Genomic DNA, 20,135 nt, shown 5'->3' on the forward strand with positions numbered 1-20,135 from the left:
AATCAGCACTCACCCCAATACAGAAACAGGAGTTTACTGGTGCTGAATTTGGCATAACACAAGTTAAAGCATTCTTCCTGCAACACAGGATCACCACCCTCACAAGCCTCATCAAGGTAGGCCAGGCCAGTCCTCAAACACTGGCCAAGAATTGTCTACATCTGTTCAGTCATATGGCAGCATGCACCTTCATCATGCGGTGTTTACAGATGTGGTTAAGATCTGTCTAGTCAGCAAAGACAGCCTAAACAAACCACTATCATTGATCTACACTGTAAACCACTACCAGATGTCTTGCTCATACAACAGCAATCTTTTGGCATTAAAAGCTGTTAGGAACCCCTGTGAATACTTTATGACATTCATCAAGAACACCCACATGAAGGTCATGATGGGCAATATGACCTGTATATTTTACATAAATCACCACAGAGGCTTCGGATATCAATCCCTCTGCACAGAAGCACTCAAACTTTGGGACTGGTGCATCCATCCCAACATGCTCCTCTCAGCCATCTACCTGCCAGATGTGAAAGCCAACAGTCTCAGATGGAAATTTTCACATGACCCTGTATGGGAACTGAACTTAGAGGTGCTCTGTGACATTTGCACTTTGGGAGACCTTGCTTATAGAGCCAATCACTATGTAATGGAACAAGAAATGTCCTCACTATTGCTCCAGAGCAAGCCTGGGGAAATAGCCCCTGGAAGATGTCTTCATTTGCCCTTACATCAAGGACCTTTTGTACACCTTCCCCCCAAGTTCCTTTACCATCCAAGGTCCTGCTGACAGTACAAGACAAAGCAAAGATTCTTCTGATTACCCTCTCCTGGCAAAGCTCAGTTTGGTTCCTTTATTTGACAAAGAGGGCAGCATGTCCTCTGGCCCTCTGTAGCCCTTTCTCAAAACTACAGCCAGATCTTTTACCCCAACTTGTGGATCCTCTGTCTTCATGCTAGACCCTCTGTTGGTGTCAAGACTTAGAGGTAGAATGCTCTGGTCAGATGTTTTTATGCAGCCAAAATGAACCACTCAGCATCATTACATATAAAAATGGAAATTATTTTAAATTTGGTAACAAGAAACAGCCCTGTAGCACATTAGAGACTAACACATTTATTAGTTCATGAGTTTTTGTGGGTGAAACCCGCTTCATCAGATGAGTTGGACTAGAAATTACAGACTGTAGGGTGTATAGATTTACACAGCAGCAAAAAGATGTTACCTGTCAGTGGTAGAACCAGTGTTAGTGAAGCAAATTAAGTCAGGCGGGATGTGCCTGATTCACGGCATGTGATGTGGAAATGTGAATATCAAAGGAGGGGAAAATATAATGCATTAACCAGTTAAGATTTTTATTCAAGCCTAAGTTGGTAGTCTCTGTCCATAACTGGATGATAAAATTATTTTGTAGACGAATATGGTGTCATTCTAAACACATAGATAGATCTGACAAAGATTTTACACCTGAGCAAAATCTCAAGTCTCTCAGCTCCTTTAGAGTACACCTATTTATCATAATGGCCTTTTACTCTCAAATTGATGGATATTTAGTATTCACTCACCCACGGGCACATAGATTCCTTAAGGACGTTGGAAACCTAGTCCGACATGTGAGACCATCTGCCCCAACCCGTGGTCTTAATTTAGTTCTCAGAGTCTTGACTACCCTACCTTTGAGCAAGAGATGACTTGTTCTCTTTCACACCTGTCCATGACGATGGTGTTTCTGGTTGTCATCACTTCAGCTAGATGTATAGGAGAACTATCAATCTGGATAGCATACCTGCCACTCAGTCTTTTTAAAAGATAAAGTAACATTTGAGCTGCATCTCAAGAAACTCTCCCATTGACCTCCCTTACTCCTTGTGATATTGAGGCATACAGCAGTTTACTGTTGACTCCTGATAGCTCGATTTTGTGCATCCATACTGGGCGCGTGAAATCGAAACCTGGCGATCAATCCTGACAGGGCGGATCTTCCGGATAGTGAAGATATACCCCAAGATAGAGTTCTTAACTGCTACGCAGCCTGACTGATCTGCGATGAATTCAGAAGCTGGAAGCATCAGCCTTGGGCAAAAAGCTTGTTTATAAACAGAGGCAGGGTGATTAAGATAACAAAAGGGTTACCATTAAAGTAATCTAAGGGTCATTATCTCCATTATGTGAAGAAGTGGGTCTGCTCCATGAAAGCTCATCATCTATTAAATTATTTTTTCAGTCTTTAAAGTGCTACATGACTGCTTTTTGTTTTGTTTAGTTACAGACTAACATGGCTACCTCTCTGTTACTAAGGATCATTAGTCACAGAGGTAGCTATCAAAACAAAAAGCAGTCAAGTAGCACTTTAAAGACTAGCAAAATAGTTTATTGGGTGAGCTTTCGTGGGACAGACCCACTTCTTCAGACCACAACAGACTCAATATTTAAGGCACAGAGAACCAAAAACAGTAAGCAAGGAGTAGCTGTGTTAGTCTGTATCTTCACATATCTGAACAAGTGGGTCTGCCCCACAAAAGCCCATCACCTAATATTATTTTGTGAGATTTTAAAGTGCTACATGGCTGCTTTTTTAGTTTGTAAGGATCATTAGATGATCCTAAAAGCATTTTCAGACACTCCAGTTAAAAGATAGGAAACGAAGAGTGAGAATAAATGGTGAGAATGGAGAGAAATACATAATTGTGTCTCCATGGATCTGTATGGAGACCAGTGCTGTTCAACACATTCATTGTTGATAAACGCAAAATAATGCATATGGCAAGATATAATTCCAAATATGCATACACAGTGATGGGGGTCTAAAAAAGCTGAACCCATCAATAAAGAGATCGTGGGGTCATTGTGGATAGTGGTCTTAAAATGTCTGCTGAGTGTGCAGTGGTAGTCAGGAAAGCTGACATAATCTTGGGAAACATTAGTAGCAATAAAAAAAATAAAACAAAAAAAGCAAACAAACAAAAAAAACCCCCAAACTCTAACAGAATATAGTAACTCACGTGGAAAGGGACAGCCAATAAGATAGAAAATATGTTGCCTCTGTATAAATCCATGCACCAACATATCAAAAGCTGTGTGCAGATTTGTTCACCACATTTCAAAAACAATATATTGGGTTTAGAAAAGGGACAGAGAAAGACCACAGAAATGATGAGGAGTACTGAACACTTTCCATGTGAGGTGAGATTAAAAGGATTGGGATTTTTCAGTTTGGAAAATAGAGGGTGAAAGGGGAGATATGCGAGCAGTCTATATAGTCATGTGGAAAAATTGAGTAAGGAAATGTTTGTTTATGCTTTCAAATAACACAAGAACTAGGAGTCACTCAATGACATTTATAAGCAGCAGATTTGAAATAAAAGAGATGTCTTCACAGTCAGCCTGTGAAACTCTTTGCCAGAGGATGCTGTGAAGGCCAAGACTATAGCAGGGTTAAGTTTATGGAGACTAGGCCCCCTCATTGGTTATTAGCCAAAGTAGGAAGGGATCCAACACCATATTCTGCATGTCCTTCCCTTCTGTTTGCCAGCAGGTGGCAATGGGTGATGGGATGAATCACTCAATGATTTCCTGTTTTTGTTCTTTCCCTCTGAAGCACCTGACATGGCTACTCCTGGAAGGCAGGATACTGAGCTAGCCTGACCTTTGGTCTGACCCAATATGGCCATTTTGATGTTCTTAAATAGAACTCAGATGTATGTGCCCCTGCTGTAACACATGAGATCCCACTCCCCTCCCAGAGCTGAGAGAAGCCAGGAGGGCTGGTGGGTGTCTCTCTTTCTCCACCGTTAATAATAAATTAAGAACATATGTTTAAATTCTGATTCTTAGAGTGTCCTTTAAGCAGCAGGCCTCCAAGGCAAGGTGGAAAGGGGGCTTTGCTCTGTGCCCCAGGGAGACGTGGGGCCAAGGGCAGGGCCTATAGTAATCAGCCCTTACCATCACCAGTACTATGACACTGGGCTCCCCCGACTCCTTCAGAGCCCCGCATCATGGTGGAGCAGTGCTGCTGCAGCAGTTCAAAGGGGCCTGGTTAAATCACGGTTAACGTTGCCTCCCCCAGCCAAAATCTGCAGTGGTGCCTCTGGTCACCTTATGGATGCCATGAACTCATACCTGTTCTTACTTTTTGAAGGCACAATGCCATAATTTAATAGCTTTGCTGTCTTTACTTTTCTTGATAATTACACGCAGTGCGAAAGCAGAACTAATTCACCCAATGATGCACGGTTTTAAGAGTGTTTGTCCTTGCTTGCGTTGGGGAAGGTTGATTAAAAGTTATCATATAATTGTACTGATATTTTCCTGAATTAGAAAAATATTTCTGATCCTTGTTTTTAACAATTTATATTTTACTGCGGCATTGAAAAGTTCTGAGAAGTACAATTAGGGCATTTTACTTAGTCATGTGTGTTTATGATTGGACGATCTTTGTAACCCTTTGCAGTGGAGTGATTTTCTGAATTCTACATTTTGCTTTTAGGTTTAACGAGGATATTGAGTTTATGATTGGACACAAACCTAACTTTTTCTGGCAGGCCACGTGGAGAGTTATCAGTCCTCTCATTATGTTAGTTATCTTCTTCTTTTATTTTGTGGTGAAAGTGAACCAAGAGCTGCTCTATAGCATTTGGGATCCTAATTATGTAAGTACAAAAGATCAAAACATGTATCTTGAATTTTTTATTTATGCCTCCTTCTATGCCTGTACTAATTATATCCTTCTTCTCTACATTGCCCATTCTCACGAATACTGTCCTACAGTGCATAAAATGAAATATAAACAATTAAATGTTACACCATAGAGAAAACAATTTGCTATTCTAAATTCAGTCACGAATGAGAATTTCTAGATCAGGGATTCTCAACCTATGGTTTGGCACCCAAATATAAGTCACCATTAGATTTTCTAAGGGTCACTGGCTGGGTGTCTCTGAGCCTCATGTAGCTCTTTAAGGAGCCATTTGCAGCTCCTGCCCCTGTCTCTGCTCACTCCTCCCACTCCCAGTCCCTACCCTGCTGTACTGAAATGGACCTGCAGGTGGGGGAAGGAAGTAGGAGGGCTGGGTGGGGCTGCACAGAGGAAGCAGTGGTAGCAGCGGCCTGGTGAAAGAGCAGCGGCTATCAACAGCAGGGTTCATGTGAGGTGGTGGGGGGTGGGTTGGGGCTGTGAGGGGTTTAAGCTTGGGGATGGTGAGGGGAATCAAGACTTATTAAAAAAAAAAATTCCCGGGGGGGAACTCCCACCCCCTGCTGGTTTTCAATTGCCATGGGTCACAAAGTCTTACTGAATTGTCAAAAGGCATCACCAAAGGTTGGGAATTGCTCTTCTAGATGCTGATGTCTCAACAATTTTACTCAAGAGGAGGAGACGTAGGGGACAGTACGACTCCTACTGTGAGACAGGATCAAGACATGATCCTGTGAACTCAGTCTTTTATAGAGTAACGATTGCATAACGGTTTGAAATGTAGAGACCTGTCACTCTTAACAAAAGATTAGTGGGTCAGATTCTGAACCCACTTATATCCATGAAAATCTGTAAGAGCTGCAATATGGATGTGATGGGTTTTTCCCATGATGAAGCCTGGGACTAGGGAGCTCTGAGCCCTCTGACTTACTAACATGGGCTCCTTCTCCTACTGTGATAAAGTGACAATCTGCCAAGCTCTCCCAGTCCTGCACTTAATCCACAGGCAAGGACACATTCATCTGCGTTACATGAACAATTCTCTCTTGTTAAGTGGCTGAAAGAGATGTAAACCAATTCTTTGCAGCCTCCTAGCCTTGTACCCGTGAGCTGTACTGTCTTACCCTGAGCAGAAGACTAGCCAATGTAAGTTTACAACCCAGTCTGCTCCTTCTTCAGTGTATAGGGGACATGCACAGCTTTTGTTTCTGAGCAGATTTCCCAAGTACTTCAACTAAAACATATAATTTTAAGTAAAATATAGAACAGATTTATGAACTACAGAAAGCTAGATTTTCAGGGATAACAAGTGGTAGGCAAAGAAGAGGAAGATGGCTACCAAAGAAAGAAAATAAAAATAAATGCACAGTCTAAGTTCTATAAACAGAATGGGAATCGGGCAGTGTCTCATCCTGATAGATAATACAAGCTAGTTATAAGTCTTCAATACACAATTCGCCTTAAGCCTAAGCCCACCTCCCACAGTCAAGAGTCTTTGTCCTCCAAACATGTTTTCAAGTATTGAGTTCGGGGGGGTGGGGGAAGAGGCCCAGTGATGATGTCACTTCTCTTTTATAGTTTCTTCCAGCTTTTGGGAAAGAGCCTTTGTTACGACAGGGGTCAAGGAGTCTCTGTGCTTTCTCAGGGAGTCTTCATAATATTAGGGTTACCACATCTGAACTTTCAAAAAAGAGGACACCACCCCTGAGAGGAAATGAATCTGTATCAGTATTACCAACTCACGTTGTATTAATGTGATATAGACCCTTTCTAATCTGGAACACCAAAGTCTGTAATCCACTATGACTTTAGTTAGTCAGACAACCAGTTATCATGGGTGCAGCCAAGTTTCCTGTGGTTCCATAAAGTTTGTTTAGAGCCACCAGTTCTGGCTCTCAGTAATCTGTGCTCATATTTAGCTGGAAGTGTCTTCTAAGAGCCCAGTAAGCAGTGGAAGTGTTGGTAATGTGCTAGAAAATATTGACATCCTGTGATCCAGCAAATTCTCTCATCTGGCACTGTTCAGGCCCCGAGGGTGCCAGACGGGAGAGGTTCAACCTGTATATATACTACATTAATACAATGCAAGTTGGTAGATACTAGTACAGATGCAGCTGATGAAGCGGGTCTTTGCCCATGAGAGCTTATGCTCCAAAATATCTGTTAGGCTGTAAGATGCCACAAGACTTCTTGTTATTCTCGAAGCTACAGACTAACATACCTCTCTGATACTAGTACAGCTACATTCCCTCTAAGGGGTGTCCCCTTTTTTTTTGAAAGGTCAAATATGGTGACCCTACATTATATTTGGTTTCTAGGGTAGTCATTGTGAGTGTGGCTTCCTTCAATAGGCTGTTTCCAGGGAAGGCAGTCCCAAGTGCACCTTCCTGGGTTGTCAAAGGGAATGTTGCATTTGGCTGGTAGCACAGATATCAACACAAGGCCAGGGAATCTGTGACCTTGGGAAGTTTTAACACACAACCTTAGCGGCCAGGTACTTTAAAGTTTCTTGAAGGCCCCTGACTTACTGCGCTCAAAATGTTAGAATGGGGAAGAGCCCTGAAACCACAAAAAGTGAGTTTTGTGCCAAACTTCCCTCCTTCAGCTCCCTGGCACTTGAAAATATCTTCTGTAGCACTGCCAGTTCAGGAGTCCTGTGATTTTAGGTATTTGTCTTAAAGCCTTAAGCCCTGGGGTGGGAATGAAGGGGCAGTTAGAAGCATGGGTGGGGACAGAGGGAGATGGAGGAGGGGGTGTGGGGGTGTTAAATGAAACCCCCTGAGTAGAATGAGTTATTTGCAGTGGTTTCTCTTGAGCTTTCTGGTCATGTTGCTTGCACATGTACCTCAGCCAGTTCAATCAAAATTAGACTAACACATTGAAACTGCATTGCAAGACATTTGCTGACTCTAAGAGGGGAGCTTTTTTGAAAATATAGTACAAAAAACAGCAGAGTATGTGTCATAAGACAACTAGGTGCCCATATGTTCTAAGCCTGGTGAAGCGCAGGTAAAATTAATTTGTCTGTATGCAGTCTCTTGTCTTTTTTGCAGGCTCTTGCAGTCTTTCTTCTGGAAGCAAATATTTGTGTGTAATAAACACCACACTGACCAAGAGACTACAGCAGTAGAGTCTGATTATGGTTATACAAATGAAAATCCTAATAACCACTGTGGCATACTATGCCACAAAGCTGTACCCTGGAGCCCTCATATTCCTCCCTATCAGATAGTTGTATGTCTTGTGTGGAGTATGCATTGTGACATATCATTTTAAAAGTCTCAATTCACGGACCTTTAAAAAAAACCCTGTACATGCTAGTGTTGTGTGTGATGTTATAAAGTTTTAATCCTGCCTCTGGAGAAAGCTTGAAGATCTGGCTGTTGCTATCATTTAAAAAGAAAAGAAAACTTTAATTTCTTATTAGTTTGGCTGTGAAATCTTAGGCATATGCACACTGAATGTCCTGCCGTCTAGTAATCACCATAATCTGATCATGGTCTCACAAGGATTATTTTTATTAACAATAAAAAGAGAACGCATGGTGAAACACTACGTGGTTGTAAGGTGTGACAGAGCAACTGAAAAAAAAAGGGTATTAAACACAAAGATATTAAAAAACACAGATAATTGTTTCCTTGCTAATCAGCTTGGCAAGTTACAGTGTAATTGGATAGCTACACCAGTTTAGCACAGAGAAGTCTAACAAAGTCCAGTATAAAGAACTTGTTTGCATCTGACTAATCATTCCCTGTTCTACTCACATATCTGTAGTTTCAAGACTTACTCCCTCCTTAAGCAGGGCTGTCACTGGATTCTGCAAGTCTTGCTCCCTGGTTTATGTAATGTCCTCCCAGGCTCTGCTCTAGCCATCAATAGGAACACGAAGTTTAGTGCTTCCGATGCAAAAGACAATACTCTGTTTTCACTGGCTTTCTTGGCCTCCTCCTAGCTCACTTCCAGCTTCCACAGGGACTCTCTGGGACCCACGGTATATGGTTTTAATTCATACTGGCAAGGCAATTAGTGTTAAGGTTAAAGAGTTAACAATTACTAAGAAAAGACTAACTCCACCACGAAGCCACTGAGCGCTCCATCCCAATCCCAAGCCTGGATGAAGGAGGAGGGTTGGGCAGATGTGTGTCGATGCGCTGACCGTCAAACAACAATATGAATGAAATCTGATGCCAGTACAACTAAATGTTAAAAGATGCCAGCTTGGACGTTGCCCAGATAAACAAGGTCTGCGATACCAATCGAGCGATCGGGGTTGGGTCGATAAGTTGGCTACGGAAAGAAAATTACACCTAACACATATGCTATCCATTGGAACATGGAACGTCTGAACACTGTGGGCAACTGGAAAATTAGAGCTGCTTTGGAAGGAAATGGAGAGATACCGATGTGATATACTTGGACTGGCAGAGATGCATTGGACGGGATCAGGAGAGATATGTGGTTGCAAAGTCATTTGTTCAGGAAACTAAACGAAGCACGAAGCAGGAGTTGGATTTATTCTTAGCAAAACAGCTAGAAGAGCATTATTAAGATACAAACCAGTGAGTGCAAGAATGATGGTCACACAATTCAAAGCAAAACCATTCAACATCTCAGTCATTCAGGTGTATGCACCCACGTCGGACAGTACGGAGGAAGAGATTGAGCTATTCTATAAAGACTTGACAAAGACGGTGGAGGAGATACCAAAGAAAGATGTGGTGATCATCAGAGGAGATTGGAATGTGAAGGTTGGAACAGATAATGAAGGTTGGGAGTCAGTCATGGGAAGGTTTGGATATGGAGAAAAAAAAATGAATGAAGTGAGAAACTGTTGAGTTTGCTACAGAGCATGAGATGGTGATTTGCAACACGAGATTTCAACAAAAGGTCTGTAGGAAGTGGACATGGCGATCGAATGACGGGAAGTCCAAGAACATGATGGATATGATTTTGATAAGAAGATGGATAACATCAGTACAGCAGTGCTGAACTTTCCAAGGAGCAGATATAAACTCAGACCACAGTCTAGTGATCACAAACATCAAGATAAAACTCAAAAGAAAATGTAAGACACAGTTTAAGAAAAGAAGAGATGTGGCGAGGCTATGTGAGGAAGAAACAGGCAATGCATATAGAACAGTGCTTGAAGAGAAGATTAAGAATATCGCCTCAGAGAAAGACCTAGATAAGAGAGCTGCAGGGATAGCCATTGCTATAGAAGAGGCAATTGAACAGACTGTTCCAGAAGAAGAAAAGATCAATAAGAAGTGGCTTACCCAGAAGACACTAAAGTTGGTTCAAGAAAAAAGAGCGTTGAAGATCAGAAGAGAGGTTTCTGAGATGGCAGAACAGCAATGTAGGATGAAATGCAATGAGATAAGGATAGCCAGAAAGGATAAGGAGAAATGGTTAGAGGAGCAATGTGAAGACATCGAGAGGTATTACAGCGAATGTGAGACCAGGGAGGTGTATAAGACAATTAGGAATATTAATAGGAAATGGCAAACGAAGCAGATGGTGATCAAAGACGAGAACAAAGAAGTGCTCATGAATAGGGAGAAGACTGTGCAGTGATAGACGAGATATTGCACCGATCTATACAAAGCACAGTTGGATCCGAGTGCCTCAGAGAGACTGATTAAAGAATTGAAAGAGATATCTCCCCCGAGCATCGAGAGCGAGACCGATATTTCAAAGGAGGAAGTAGAAAAAGCAGTGAAACGACTAAAGAACAACAAGAGCCCTGGAAATGATAAGATCCTGGGAGAGATGATCAACTATGGCGGAGAAAGCATTATTCAGGAAATATACCGACTATGTAATATAGCATGGAAAGAAGGGAAGGCGCCTAAGGAATGGACAAGATCTGTGCTAGTGACAATGCCCAAGAAAGGAAGTACATTGGCGTGTAAGAACTACAGAACGATTGCCCTAACGAGTCATCTTGGTAAGATGCTGATCCTGACTGAGAGATTAAGATCGCAGAGAGAAGAACACATAGCAGACGAGCAAGCAGGGTTCAGAAAAGATAGAAGTACCATACAGCAGATATTGGCACTAAGACTGATAGCAGAGAAAGCTCAATGTAAGAACAAAAATGTATACACTTGCTTCGTTGATTTTCAAAAGGCATTTGACAGTATAGTTCAGAAAGTGACTTGGGCAGTGTTGGAGTCATATGGAGCGGATAGCAGACTGATACGGCTGTTGAAAGATATCAATGATATTGCGGAGGCAGCGGTGAGACGATGCGGGGAGTTGGGAAGTTGGTTTAAAACAAGTAGAGGTACGAGACAAGGAGATCCAGTATTGCCAAGTGTGTTCATTGCACATCTGGAGAGAGCAATGGACAAGATCAAGGAAGAGGTAGAAGGGGTATCTGTGCACAGGAAAAGAATTAACAACTTTGAGGTTCGCGGATGTTATAGTTATCATTGAGGAAGATGAGGAGAAGCTAGTGAAAACGGTGCAGGTGTTAAATGAAGAAGGGAAGGGGTATGGACTGATTATAAACATCACTAAAACGAAACCAATAGTATTTGGAGATAAGGAAATAGGAAGGAAGATCAGTATCGATGGTAGTGAACTAGAAAATGTAGAGAAGTTCACATATCTTGGGAGCACCATAACGTATGATCTAGACTGTAAGAGGGAAATAGTGACTAGAATAGCGAAAGCAAGAGCGAGTTTGAAGGCGATGGATAAGATCTGGAAAAGCAAAGCAATTAGCTTACGAACAAAGATGGGTATCTTGAAAACATATGTATTCAGCAGCATGTTGTACGGATGTGAGACATGGGTGATAAAAGATTCGAAAAGAAAAATAGTGGTGTTCGAAAGAAGTTGTTATAGAAAGATTCTGAGAGTAGGATGGATGCAGAAGGTCATCAATGAGGAATTATATAGAAAGATACAGCCAAAAGAGAACCTGCTGCAGAAGGTTATAAAATGGAAGCTACAACTATTTGGACATATTTGCAGAATGAACGACGAAGTTAAAATCAAGACCCTAGTATTTGGCATAATGGATGGTTCGAATAGGAGAGGCAGACCGCACAGAGAATGGATAGATGATGTAGTAGATTGGTGTGGAGCTAGTCTACAGAAACTAAGCCACTCTGCACTGGATAGGGAAAGATGGAAGGAAATAGTGAGAGAGGTATCAGACACCAACGGGCGCTGAGCCCATGGATATTGATGAGAAAAGGCTAACTGAATGGCTGAAAGGTCCAGAAAATAGTACCTCCTCGCCGCCACCCGCCAGCTATTAAACACAATAGGTAATCCTTTAGAGCTGGCAGGTCTTCAGCAAATATAACTCTTAGGAAGTTCACCCCAGACTGACCACCTTCATTCCTTCTACCCAACTAAGCCACCTCACATAGCTGCTACCCTCAGCTATGAAACCTGGGAAACCTGACAACACTAAACTCAGACTGTACACAAAACCCTCCACACTCAGAGAGCCTAGCCCCACCTACTGTGGAAAAATAGATGGATGGAATTTGCAGTAACAAAAAAATCTCTTTTGTCTTGGCCAAGTGGCAACAACAATGAACTGCTATGGTCTAGCCCCAGTTCTGTCACATTGACTTAATCTGTGAATTTGCACAAATCATTCAACCTTTCAACAAATCATTCAAATCTTTTATTTCATCTTCATTATCTGAAATACATATGTACTGTGCCTGTAAGTGGTGTTGTGTGGCTTACTTAGTGTGTGTAAAGTACTTTTAAGTTGTAAAGTGCTAAATATTATTGTGGAGTTCAGTTAAATTATAAAAAAACTATTTTTAAAAATCTTGTTTTATATCTCTTAATGCATAAATTAAAACTAGTTCCTTTCTCTTTTAGAATGAGAGTACGGTTATGGAGGAATTCATGTTGTCATTTGGGGTTTTCTCTGTATTTATCTTCAATATGGAGTAATGGGGCAAACACCCTAACTAGTTTTAGGCTGAATTTTGATAAAGTTATTAATGGTTTTATATTTCAGCGTTGCTGATATTATCAGGACTGAGTAACCAAAGAGGGTCTCTGCTAGGACTATCTTCCAATGTGTGAATGTTCTTGGATATTTTGTTTCTTGCAAATCCTTGAAACTTAATTGTTTATTCTCACAGGCTCAGTTCCCCAAATCAGAGAAGGTTGGATATCCTGGCTGGGTTTATGCCATCATTGTAGTCCTGGCTGGAGTGCCTTCTTTGGTCATCCCTGTCTTTGCCATCTATAAAGCCATCAGAAATTGCTGTCAAAAACAAGGTGGACACCAGGGCCTGGTCAGCTCAGTTTCTGAGTCCTCTGTGAATGGAGGCCTGAAGAATCATGCCTGAAAACACATTTCAAAGTGATGGAAAAAAGACTTTGTTAGTGAAGGAAGGAAAAACAAACCAAAACAAATAAAATCCATAGTTAGTCCCATTGTCGTAAATGGGTGATGATGTGCCGTTCCCATGGAAACAATGAAATTAAGTGAACCAAATAGTAACTGATTTTATATCTGACTGTACAGGCAGGAGAACTAATGCGAACACTAATTCTCTGCTGACTTGCATCTTGCACACTCAGTTGTGTTTAGCCTCTGTTGCAGCGTCACAAATATTTTTCCTCAAGTGAAAGTTTTAACTATTATTAAAATATTCTCAGTGTGAAAATGACATCTTGATTTAGTTCTAGCTCCTGGCTAATTCACTAACTTCCCTTTACTTTCTAATTGTTGGCAGATAGTTCTTTTCCTTGCTGATAACATACGAGTGATAAGCTCCTTTATGGAATAGCAGCAGCTGCTCAGAGACTGGCTCTGTATGTATTCTGGATCTCCTGTTTAACAGAGTGGAAAGAAATGAGATCACTCACACAGCCCTTGTTCTTTATGTCAGGGGAGCTAAGGAAGGTCAGCTGGGAGAAGGGGTTTAACCCATGACCTCATGGTGCAGGTGGGTAGCTTTAGTACAGGTTTGTTAATACTTGCTTATTCAATCACAGGAATTTATTGGAGCACTTCAAGGACCATCTTCAACACACAAAACCAGTACTGAACTGTTACTCTTATACCAGGCTGGCTACAACAAACAAGACCACAACTTAATACTAAGGCTATGTCTACACTAGCCTGAGGGGAGGGTCAATATTCCAGGGTCCAATTTTGCGTGTCTTGGGACGCATGAAGTCAGCCTCTCAGGGGGTTGCAGTCTACTCTTGTACCCTTCGTGAGACACGAGAAGTAAGAGAGGTTGATGGGAGACCCGTAGACCACCTTTAGTAGGGATGGCCAAGTAAACTGAGTGCAGATACATCGATTCTAGCTGTGTAATTGCCGTAGCTAGAATTAGGCATCAGGGTCGACTTACGTTGCCTAGTGTAGGCATAGCCTTAGATAAAGTTATAGCACCATCTATTGGTGAAGGTGCTGTTGACACAAATCATTACAACTTACCCCTCCAGTTAAATAAAGATTTAAAGCAGTAACTCCAAGGTATCCAAAACAAAAAGCAGTCAAGTAGCACTTTAAAGACTAGCAAAATAGTTTATTAGGTGAGCTTTCGTGGGACAGACCCACTGCTTCAGACCATCAAGTGCTACTTGACTGCTTTTTGTTTTGATAGTGTATAGACTAGCACGGCTCCCTCTCTGTTACTATCCAAGGAATCCAGGTAGTCTGCCATCCATACAAGTTTCTGTGTAAGTCTGCCTACAAAATCCTGTATTTAGGCCTAGAGCTAGTGCTCATAATGGGATCTAGATCGTTAGCAGGTATTTGTCCTCCAGGTTAGGCAGAGCTGTTGTAGACAGACTGTCCGTTGAAGATGGCAGTGTGCTGAAGTCCTGAAAACACCCTGGCAGTTCTGCTTCCACAACTGGTCTCCCACCCTAAGGAAAAGGAATCCGCTGGGGTACCTCCAAGCCCAGTTCTGCATTCCTCTGGGACAGCTGATGAACATACTCCATGTTTACTTGCCCTTTGCTTTCAATAAAGCTGTGTGTCAGCCAGGGCTCAGGAGATTGCAAAAGACAGGTTATCCAATGGGACAATGGACACTGGCAAAAGGAGAAGCCCCAGTGCCCTGCCCCTGCTCTCTGGCAGAAGTGCTGGGTAGGCAGGGCAGCAGAAATCCCAGCATCCAGACTCCGGTTCCTGGCAGAAGCACTGGGCAGAGTAGAACAAGCTCCAGTCTCTGGCAGAAGCGCCAGCCCAGACAGGGAAGTTCCAGCTCTCTGCTCTCAGTCCCAGGCAGAAGTGCTGAGTGGGTGGATGTGGTGAGAGAAGTGCCAGTGCCCTGACTCTGGTGCTCTACAGAAGCATGGGATGGCAGTGCCCTGATTCGGGCTGCAGCCAAGGCAGTGGAGGTGGACAGAGCTTCTTCACACTTGGAGCCTCAATGAGGGAGTTCAGAAAGGTGCAAATGGGTGGCAGGGGGCTGCAGTGGAGAGAGGAGAGTAGGGAGGGCAGAATGGGGAAGGACTGTAAGTGAAGCAGGAGTGGGGTCATGGAGAAGAGCTAGAAAGGGGTGGGGCCATTTGGTGGGGGCTACAGATGAAAGAGGTGGCATGGGGGCAGGGCCGCAGGCAGAAGGAGCAGCAAGGGCTTTCCAACTTGCTCTGGCCCAGGGCCCCAACAAACCTGCCTCTGCTGAAAAGCTAGCTCTTCTTTTTTCTACAAGGAAAAGTTGGCAAGTTTCTTCATTACTGTATTTCCCAGACTGCCTTTTTCAGTTGTATGACCACACTTTCCCCCCCACCTGGATGGGAACTTAATGGGCTTTTTCTCCTGTCACCGTGTGTGTGGCATGCTCCCCTCCAGCTCAGTTGTTCCCCTACCTTCTGGAGTGATGTCCTCAGATCACTGAGCGAAGAGTCTGCCGTGTTACACCACGTGTAGATGACTGAACAAGCAAGTTCCTCTTCCTTGAACAACAAGCTGTGGGGCTTATCGAGTCCAGGAATAATCTCCTAGGGCAGGGGGCTGCAAGCAAAAGAGCAAGAAGAGCCATTTTTTCAAATTCAGTTACAAAATCAATCCTTCAAGTGCCACAATGCATGAGAATACGAGACACTCAAACCATACTTAGTGTAACCCCTGTTTTAAGAACAGGGAAATGATTTGTACCAGTTAGAACATTTGTTACTTTCAACAGTGGATTGGAGAGCAAATGAGGACAGGGAAAAACGCTGTGCCTGGTGGGTAGGCTCTTAAGCAGGAAGGTGCAATGTTCACCTCCAACCTCCATGCCCTATCCCCTCATTCCCAGGCACTACCCCCACCCTTGGCTCACAAACCAGCCCGTCCAAGTCTAGGCTTTACTCATCTCAGCCCCCAAAGCTGCTCCCTTACCCCAAGCCTTCCCTCCCCATCCCCAGGCTTAACCCAACTCAGCCAGCAAGCTCCTCCAGCTGCACACAGAGCAGCATCTCACCCTTCTAGTGCATGGGTGTCCAACCTTTTGGCTTGCCTGGGCCGCATTGAGTGAAGAGGACTTGTCTTGGGCCACACATAAAACATATAATATAGTTAACGTATATAAATCACATAATAATGTTAAAAGTTTACGATCTTGTGGGACTGCATTACCAGCTGTCCAGGGCTGCATGTGGCCCGTGGGCTGGACACGCCTGTTCCAGTGGATGCTCTTGTACAGCTTGAACTGCAGGTGCCATTGTACTGGCGTGTGCACTCGTGCTCATGCTCAGCCAGCAGGAGATCGTATTGCTTGGTCAGCTCCGCACAATGTCACGGCTCCTCTGCAGCCCACTGCGCCCACCTGCCCAGCTTCCCCTGCCGCTTTAGCGGGGGCTGTACAGCTCCAGCAGGGCCAGACTTGACTCTCCCTCCCACCAGCCTGTTTAGTACTTCCCCAGCCTGCAGTGTGGGAGGCTCCCTGGCCTGCCACTGCTGAAGTAATGCAATTGGTTTAACAGCCAAATCCTGCCGGCCATTAATCCAATTAAATTTAATTCCATTATTTCAGCAGTGGCAGGGCAGGTAGCTACAAGAGGCGTCAGTGGTGTCAGTGTCCAGAGCTGCAAATGACTCCTTAAAGAGCCACATTCAGCTCTGGAGCTGCAGCTTGCTGACCCCGTGCTAGGGAGAGTAATAGCTAGCCCTGCGCTAGCTCGTGTTGTAGGCAAACCTGACAAACATCATTTTGTTAGCCTCAAAGCATGGAACCAATGATGCAGTTCACTCTGCTTCTACTTGCAGATTGGCATTGATGGTTAGCTGGAGTTGTTGGCAAATGTCATGCAGCAGGTATGATTCCAATACCTTCCCCTGATCACTGTAGATAGGAGTGAACGGGTCAAACTGCTATGCTGTGTTTCATTAAAGCACCTGTAATTGTAGCATCTTTCCTTGGCTACGCAATCACACACATTATCAGCAACACTGATCTCCACCTACTGGTTCTTATAGTAGGCAGTGTGTGGGAGACCTCCCAGGGGTTAGTAGGTTGGGGCATTTCCCCTAAAGGAGTCCTATCTCTCCTTGCTGCAGCTTTCCTTTCTGGTCAGCAAGACAGGACACAACCATGTTCTTAACAGCTGCAGCCCAATGCAGTCCAAAAACAAAAAATCTGCCAGAAAACCTTGCTCAGGAGCACCCCAGCTGGCCTGCCACTTCATGATCATGAAGGCACACCTGTACTGGGTTTTGTAATCTGCCTTGCAAGACAATCCTTTTACTGTCCTGCACCAGCAGGTTGGGAGCCAGCTCAATAGCTGACCATTCCTGGTACTGTTCATGAAGGGGGGGCCTTAGACTGTGCTTTCCAGGGGGGCCTCACAAGACCAGGCTGAATTTAGTCTCCCTGCCCTCATCTAGCTGAGAGCAGCGGCAAACAGATTTTTGCTAAGCATATGGTAAAGTGTGAATATGCACATAGACAGGTAGTCTGTGACGCCCCATTTCCAAAGGTGGTCCTGCTGGGAGTGAGGAATGGGATAGAGCACTTGTGAATCTGTTCTACTCATTCTCACTAAAGCACCTGCTCATGGCCACTGTCAGGATCCTTGCCATTCTTTCTCCTATTTTAAAAAGGCCAATCCTGGCTCCTGCTGCCCCCACCTCCCCACATAGCAGTTGTACAAATGTTTGTGTAACTGTATAGAACCCACAATCTAAGCCCCCTCCCCCCCAAAGCAAGCTGCTAGTAAAAGATTGTGATACCACCCCCACTCCACTAGCAGCTGTGGTGTGGTTTTGCTTTCTCATCTAGCAACTCATTCAAAGAGCGCACTGGCTCAATCTGTCAATTACTCTCAGAGTCCAGGCTCAGCTCTATGACCATAAATTACGTCACAGGCAAAAGCCCTTTTGCCATTTTGAAGTTGCTGACACTAGTTGTAATAGTGACTTTTAGACTCATAGGGATTTACTGGGATGCAGAAAGTACCAATTCCAGCATACAGACATGGTGTTCCCAGCACACCTTTACCCACCCCACCCCCTCAAGTCAAATACAAACAACACAAGACAGAGCTATGATAAAGATACCACGCCAGTCACTGACGGAGGTGCTGGCTACAGTAATCATGAAAGTATTACGCACTAGATTACTCAGGGCTCACATTGTAAGCCCCTCTTAGCTAACTGCCCACATGCATCACGTTGCACATATTTTAAAGAAGGGCTCAAAACTGAACAGCTCCCTTGACTTTTCATTGTAACAAAGCTAGCCCATTGCAAAAAAAAAAAAAAAAAAAAAAGTATAGCTATACTTTAAGGCACTCAAATGGGATAGTGTGTGCAGCAATATAAATCTTTGTGTTACTAACTACTCAAAATTCCTCAATTCCAAGCTAAACAGTAATGGTTTGTAGTAAAATGGGGGTGGGGGGGTTTTGTAATTTTCTGATTTAAAGTCAAACACAGTCTATCACATTGCATTCCTGCCCAGAAAGGAACTCCACTGTTGTTCCACAGCCAGAAGAAATTATTGTGAACCTGTCAGTTAAGAAAAATCTTAACCAATTAGTCAGCCCACAATAAAGTGGAAGTGCATAGGATATGCCATAGAAAAACATCAACTTTATAAAGTTCCTGACCCAGAAGTTATAATGCGACTAGTTATGAATGCAGCTATTCTTTGCATCAGTCTGAGGCGGAAGTGATTGCATCCTACATATTCAGCAAATCGAATGACAGCAATTGAAATCTAGCCTTTCAAAAGCACATAACTACACACCAAAAGCAGATTGAAGGTCTGATCCACCTTTTCAAATGGCCATTCCATTGTTTTGAAAGGAAGCGGCCATATGTGTTCTTTTGAAAGAACGGAGCCAGACAAACTGCAGACAGGTTGCATGGCTGTCATGCCCTTCTGGGGCCTGCAGCCAGCCACGTCCTGAAAGGCCCCCCTACCAAATACCCCTGCCCTGCACAAACCAAGGTCTTTGGAGCTACCCAAAGCCAAGCAGCACCTGGAATGCAGCTTAATGGCTGCGGAACTTTTGCATGAGCTGGGAGAGCTTCCAGGAGCTCTGCCGCTGGCTCGTCCCCACACTGAGGCACCCGGACATCAGGATGTGGACCACCTTCTCCCTTGAGAAGCAGGTCACAATCATTATATGGAAACTGGCTACCCTGGACTCCTACCGCTCAGTGGGGCATCAATTCGGGGTTGGCAAGGCCACCGTCAGAGATGTCCTTAAGGAGGTAAGCTGGGCCTGGGTCATACCCCCACCATAGGGAGAGGGCTCTTAGGCACAGGGACCCTTGGTGGGAGGGGATAGTGGGGCAGAGATTGGGAACTCCCTGTCACACCATCATGAAAGTGCATGTCCTCCATTCCATGCAGGTTGTCCACACAATAAATGTGATGCTCCTCCACCACATCATCCACGCTGGGGACCAGGACGTGGCCATTGGGGGATTTGCAGCACTTGGGTTCTCAAACTATTTTGGTGCCCTGGATGGCGGACACATTCCCATCCGTGCCCCGGCACACAGCGCTGGCCACTGGTAGGTCACAAAGGCCAGTTCATGGATCTGTACATGGGCTGGGCACATGACACCTGGGTGTTCCAGAATGCTGGCCTGTGCCAGCGTATGGAGGCCAGGACCTCCTGGTCAGGGTCACCACCATGCCGCTGTCCATGGTGTTGGATGCTACCTACCCGCTAGCGCTGTGGATCATGCAGCCCTACATCAGCCATTTCGACCCCCACTCAGGAGGCATTTTATACCTGCCTCAACCAGACCCCCAGTGTTGTGGTGAAGGCCTTTGGGTGTCTGAAGAGGCAGCTGTGGTGCCTCCTCTTGCACCTGGAGGTCGAGGTGCAGAACCTCCTGCAGGTGGTGGGCACCTGTTGCACCCTCCACAACATCATGGAGGCCAAGGTGGATGCCTCCATCAAGGGGTGGACATCTGAGTCCAGGCCCGGATGTAAGCAGCTGGGCCCGGCTGCCAGTCGCCAGGCCAACCAGGATGGGATCCGCATCAGGGA

The 20,135-nt window shown here is 44.2% G+C and overlaps 1 protein-coding gene across 4 annotated transcripts in view; it reads left to right on the forward strand.

Annotated features, from left to right (window-relative positions):
* SLC6A19 (solute carrier family 6 member 19) overlaps positions 1 to 13,112 on the forward strand; it is a 98,448-nt gene extending 85,336 nt beyond the window's left edge. For all 4 annotated transcript variants that reach the window (XM_074985976.1, XM_074985978.1, XM_074985975.1 and 1 more), the window contains 2 exons: positions 4,488 to 4,650; positions 12,818 to 13,112. In XM_074985976.1, coding sequence (XP_074842077.1) covers positions 4,488 to 4,650; positions 12,818 to 13,027 — 373 coding nt within the window. In that variant the 3' untranslated portion in view covers positions 13,028 to 13,112. The remainder of the gene's footprint in view (positions 1 to 4,487; positions 4,651 to 12,817) is intronic.
* Positions 13,113 to 20,135: the final 7,023 nt, after the last annotated feature.

The sequence above is a fragment of the Carettochelys insculpta genome, chromosome 2 (genome assembly GCF_033958435.1).
Source record: "Carettochelys insculpta isolate YL-2023 chromosome 2, ASM3395843v1, whole genome shotgun sequence".
Classification (NCBI taxonomy): Eukaryota; Metazoa; Chordata; order Testudines; family Carettochelyidae; genus Carettochelys; species Carettochelys insculpta.